This window comes from Mandrillus leucophaeus, unplaced genomic scaffold (assembly GCF_000951045.1).
Source record: "Mandrillus leucophaeus isolate KB7577 unplaced genomic scaffold, Mleu.le_1.0 Scaffold714, whole genome shotgun sequence".
Classification (NCBI taxonomy): domain Eukaryota; kingdom Metazoa; phylum Chordata; class Mammalia; order Primates; family Cercopithecidae; genus Mandrillus; species Mandrillus leucophaeus.
In genome coordinates, this window is record NW_012107742.1 from 1,024,860 (window position 1) to 1,030,679 (window position 5,820).

Sequence of the window (5,820 nt, forward strand, 5' to 3'; positions counted from 1 at the left end):
GCAGCTTTCAATCTTCCTCGTCTCCTTAAAATGCTATTTGCTTTTGATTTCATGATTTTGAACTCTGAGCCTTCTTTATCTTTTCAGATATGCTTCTTGCCCTGTCTCCTCTAAATGAAGATGTTTTTTAGACTTCTGTGCCAAGCCTCTTCTATACTTATTTAACACACTTCTGCTTGGTTATCCTAGAGCATTCATGGTTTCAATCACCATATATATATATACACATATATACTGATGAATCCCAAAGTTCATATCGTCAGCCCAGGTTTATTTCCTATGCTTTGGTTATAGGCAAACACACACACACACACACACACACACACACACACACCACAAACACACAAACACACATCCTACAGGCGCTTACCTCAATATCAGCATGTTCAAAACTGACACTTCATCTTTTTGCACCCCAATCATGTTTTTTTAGCATTCCCTGTCCTAGCAAATGACACCACTAGTCATCGAGTTTCCCAGTCCGGAGGTGTGATATCATCTCTGAGTCTTTCCCCTTTTTCTCCCCATGCAACCTATCAACCAACAGTTGAAAATATTTCATCTCCTCATACCTTTCTACTCATCCCTCTTCTCTCTATCCGCACTGGCATTATCCTCTTCCAGACTATCATCATCTCTTATCTGATCTCCTTGATTCTCCAGTCATTCCCCCTGAAATTAATTCTCCATACTTCAGCCAAACTGATTTTTTAAATGCACATGTGATCATGTTAATCAGACATTTGAAACCCGTCTTTGTACTTGAATTACATTTAGGATAAATGCAAGAACGCATGATATGACCTGTATAATGATTCACATTCTCACCCTGCTTTCAACCCTAATTTCATTATTAGACCCTCCCTTTCCACAGTTTTTAAAGTCTAAGGCATACTTCACTTCTCTGTGTTCCTCAAAATGCCCATCTGAAATATTCCTCCTTCTCCTGGCTAGTTCCTTCAGATCACAATGTATTATTCATTACGTCAGGAAAGCTTTCACTGATGTCCCAAGTCCTATTTAGATCTTAATTATTTTATTTTTGACAGATACTTAACCAGCACTTACAAACCACTTGGTAAATATTAATTCACTAGATGCCTATGATAATAATCATGGGAGGCAAATATTATTATTACCCCATTTTACAGGTGAGGAAACAAAGATATCTATAACTTGCCCAAGCTTATAGTGAGTCACATTACCAGGATTCTAATATTGATAATTTGGTTCCAGATCCCATATTCCTAAGCACTAAAGTATGCAGCCCATAGGTACAAGAGGCCCTTTCTAGATATTTCTATATTACTTTTTATAAATGCATACATTATGACATACTTCATTTACTTGTCTGCCAATTTTTCTAGCTTGTGAGCTCCATAAGAGCAAGGATTATCTCTAGCTTATTTGTGCCATGTCCTTCTTTGTATTTTCAAAATATGAAAGTGAAAAAAGTAATGACATTACTAACTATGATTGACAACAAGTATTTACAAGAGTGAAGGAGAGAATATATTTGTAATTACTCAAGAAATGACTTAAATAAAAAATTATTTCTTCAGTTCAGAATATTTTAACAGATCCTTTAGTGTCAAGCATTCAAAACAGTGACAATGCAGTGTATAGACATTTTCTGGATTCAAATTCAAACAAACCATCAGCAAAGGACGTTTTGGAGAGAACTGGGGAAAACCAAATGCAGGATAAATTACATCGAGGAATTATTGCTCAAGTTGTTGATTGTGAATTATTGCAATTATCTTATCTATTAGAAATACTTATCTATTAGAAATACTTATCTATTAGAAATACTTAGTGAAGTATTTAAATACTTAGTGAAGTATTTAAAGACTTAGTGAAGTATTTAAAGGTAAAAAAAATGTTGTCTGGGATTTGTTTTGAATGTTCCGGATGTATTTATGATTTACTTTTTCAAAGAGGAAAACTTTTTAATGAAAAAATAAAGAAAAAGAAAAAAAAGAAAAACATAGAGACACATGGTGGCGCTACAGGATAAGACGAAAACTGTACATAGGCTGGCACAGTGAGCTTCGCTATTCAGAACAGAAAGCATCCAACCCACTGAAAAGACAGGCATTAAAGGAGCTTTGCCTACAGAGCTGCTGGAGGATACACTGTCCAGGGGGTTCCTATTAAAAACCAGAGCTTCAGCTTCCAAAATTAGGGCTGAGCTTCAATTTTTCCACAAGAGGTTGCCTAAAGGAACCATGGAGATCAGAGGGTCACTCGATCTACGAAAAAGGCAAGTTCTAATATTCCTTGTTTTGCTGGGATTGTCTCGGGCAGATACTGAATCTGCACACTATTCTGTGGCAGAGGAAACAGAAATTGGCTCCTTTGTGGCTAATCTAGCGAGGGACCTAGGGCTGGGGGTGGAGGAGCTGTCTTCACGTGAAGCCCGGGTAGTGTCTGATGATAATAAAAAGTATTTGCACCTTGATTTGCTGACTGGGGATTTGCTCCTAAATGAGAAACTAGACCGAGATGAGCTGTGTGGCTCCACCGAGCCCTGTGTGCTGCATTTTCAGGTGGTTTTGGAAAACCCTTTACAGTTTTTTCGGGTTGAGCTGCATGTCAAAGACATAAATGATCACTCCCCTACATTCCTAGACAAGGAAATACTTATTAAAATATCAGAAGGTACCACTATTGGAACTACATTCCTAATGGAGAGTGCTCAAGATTTGGATGTCGGAAGCAACAGTCTCCAAAACTACACAATTAGCCCCAATTCTCACTTCTACATTAAAATTCCAGACAGTAGTGACAGAAAGATATACCCAGAGCTGGTCCTAGATAGAGCTTTAGATTATGAACAGGAAGCTGAACTCAGATTAACACTCACAGCACTGGATGGTGGATCCCCGCCCAAGTCTGGGACAACTTTGGTTCTCATTAAGGTGTTGGACATCAATGATAATGCCCCTGAGTTTCCTCAGAGTCTCTATGAGGTGCAAGTCCCCGAGGATAGACCCATTGGCTCCTGGATTGTCACCATCTCAGCTAAGGATCTGGATGCAGGAAACTATGGGAAAATATCTTACACATTTTTCCATGCATCAGAAGATATTCGTAAAACATTTGAAATTAATCCAATATCTGGGGAAGTTAATTTGAGGTCACCCCTGGATTTTGAAGTGATACAGTCCTACACTATAAATATTCAGGCAACAGATGGTGGGGGTCTTTCAGGAAAATGCACCCTTCTAGTTAAAGTTATGGATATAAACGACAATCCACCAGAAGTGACCATATCGTCGATTACAAAGAGAATTCCAGAGAATGCCTCAGAGACTCTAGTAGCTCTTTTTAGTGTAGTAGACCAAGACTCTGGAGACAATGGGAGGATGATTTGCTCTATTCAAGATAACCTCCCTTTTTTCCTGAAACCGACCTTCAAGAACTTTTTCACTCTAGTTTCTGAAAAAGCACTGGACAGAGAGAGCCAAGCAGAGTACAACATCACGATCACCGTCACAGACTTGGGGACCCCCAGGCTGAAAACCGAGCACAACATAACCGTGCTGGTCTCCGACGTCAATGACAACGCTCCCACCTTCACCAGAACCTCCTACACCCTGTTCGTCCGCGAGAACAACAGCCCCGCCCTGCACATCGGCAGCGTCAGCGCCACAGACAGAGACTCAGGCACCAACGCCCAGGTCACCTACTCGCTGCTGCCGCCCCAGGACCCGCACCTGCCCCTTGCCTCCCTGGTCTCCATCAACACAGACAACGGCCACCTGTTCGCCCTCCGATCGCTGGACTACGAGGCCTTGCAGGAGTTCGAGTTCCGCGTGGGCGCCACAGACCGCGGGTCCCCGGCGCTGAGCAGCGAGGCGCTGGTGCGTGTGCTGGTGCTGGACGCCAACGACAACTCGCCCTTCGTGCTGTACCCGCTGCAGAACGGCTCCGCTCCCTGCACCGAGCTGGTGCCCCGCACGGCCGAGCCGGGCTACCTGGTGACCAAGGTGGTGGCAGTGGACGGCGACTCGGGCCAGAACGCCTGGCTGTCGTACCAGCTACTCAAGGCCACGGAGCCCGGGCTGTTCGGCGTGTGGGCGCACAATGGCGAGGTGCGCACCGCCAGGCTGCTGAGCGAACGTGAGGCGGCCAAGCATAGGCTGGTGGTGCTGGTCAAGGACAATGGCGAGCCTCCGCGCTCGGCCACCGCCACGCTGCACATGCTACTGGTGGACGGCTTCTCCCAGCCCTACCTGCCTCTCCCTGAGACGGTCCCCGCCCAGGCCCAGGCCGACTCGCTCACCGTCTACCTGGTAGTGGCGTTGGCCTCAGTGTCGTCGCTGTTCCTCTTGTCGGTGCTCCTGTTCGTGGCGGTGCGGCTGTTCAGGAGGAGCAGGGCTGCCTCGGTGGGTCGCTGCTCGGTGCCCGAGGGCCCCTTTCCAGGACATCTGGTGGACGTGAGCGGCACCGGGACCCTATCCCAGAGCTACCAGTACGAGGTGTGTCTGACAGGAGGTTCCGGGGCAAATGAGTTCAAATTTCTGAAGCCGATTATCCCCAATTTTCAAGTTCATGACACTGGTAAGAATATGGGGGAAATTGAGAACTTTCGAAATAGCTTTGGATTTAACATTGAATAAAACAATTTGAAATAATTTATATACTTAAAATAATTTAGATTTAGTTATATCTAAAATAATTAGAATAACTAATTTTTAGTTATTCTTTGCAAGCTGATGGTACTTTTTGCATAATCTTTTGTGGATTTTTGGTTGTATTGTAGTTGCATGCATGATTATAGCTCTTGTTTTTCTCACAGTTTCTTTAAAAATCTTTATTAGTGGCTATAATGACATGGAAATGTAATCTGTGTTTTCTGGTTTTTCATTTATTTGGTCAAAATGTTATATTAATGGAGTTATTGCTATTTTTGCTGTGATAATGGTATTGTTATGTAAGACAATGTTCTCAATTATTTGGATATGCAAACTAAAGTATTAAGAGCTAATGTCATTATATATGTAACTTAAATCTAGACACCATCAAAACATAAAGTAAAAATAAAAAGTGTTGCTGAATCTGGGTCGAAAATATAGTGCATTTATCACACTATTCTCTCTGAAAATGTTCTTTAAAAAGGATAAAAAAGATGCTATCCCTCCATTTTCAGTTCTGGAGAACCTTATTAGTTTTTCAAATATTTACTTTATGATGAAACTTAAGTGGTCACATTGGAAATTATTAATTTCTTAAGTAATTTTTTCTGTAACTACTTTTGTTGATAATCCTGTTGTGGAGGAAGAGTCTTATAATGCTCTGGGCCTTGCTGTCACTCTTTAGTTTTCTTAATTTAATTTTATTTATTTATGTTTTTTGAGACAGGGTCTCATTCCATTGCCCTGGCTGGAATGCAGTGGCACCGTTATGGCTCACTGCAGCCTTGACTTCCTGGGTTCAGGTGATTCTCCTGCCTCAGACTCCTGAGTAGCTGGGACCAGTGGCACAGGCGACCATAGTCCAGCTAATTCTTTTGTAATTTTTTTGTACAGACGGAATATTGCCATGTTTTCCAGTCTGGTCTGGAACTCCTTGGCTCAAGCGATCTGCCCACCTTAGCTAGTCTTTTGTCTTTGTTTTTTGAGATAAAGTCTCACTTTGTTGCCCAGGCTAGAGTGTAGTGGCAGGACCTTGGCTCACTGCAGCCTTGACATCCTGGGCTCAAGAAATCCTCCTGCTTCAGCCTACTAAATAGCTCGAACTACAGGCACCTGCCATGACGCCCAGCTAAATTTTTGTATATGTGGTAGAGATGGAGTTTTGCCATGTGGCCCAGGC

General features: G+C 42.6%; 1 protein-coding gene across 1 annotated transcript; it reads left to right on the forward strand.

Annotated features, from left to right (window-relative positions):
• Positions 1-1,846: 1,846 nt before the first annotated feature.
• On the forward strand, positions 1,847-4,625 carry PCDHB14 (protocadherin beta 14). Its single transcript, XM_011965107.1, has one exon. The coding sequence runs from the start codon at positions 2,229-2,231 to the stop codon at positions 4,623-4,625; it is 2,397 nt and encodes a 798-aa protein (XP_011820497.1). The 5' UTR covers positions 1,847-2,228.
• Positions 4,626-5,820: the final 1,195 nt, after the last annotated feature.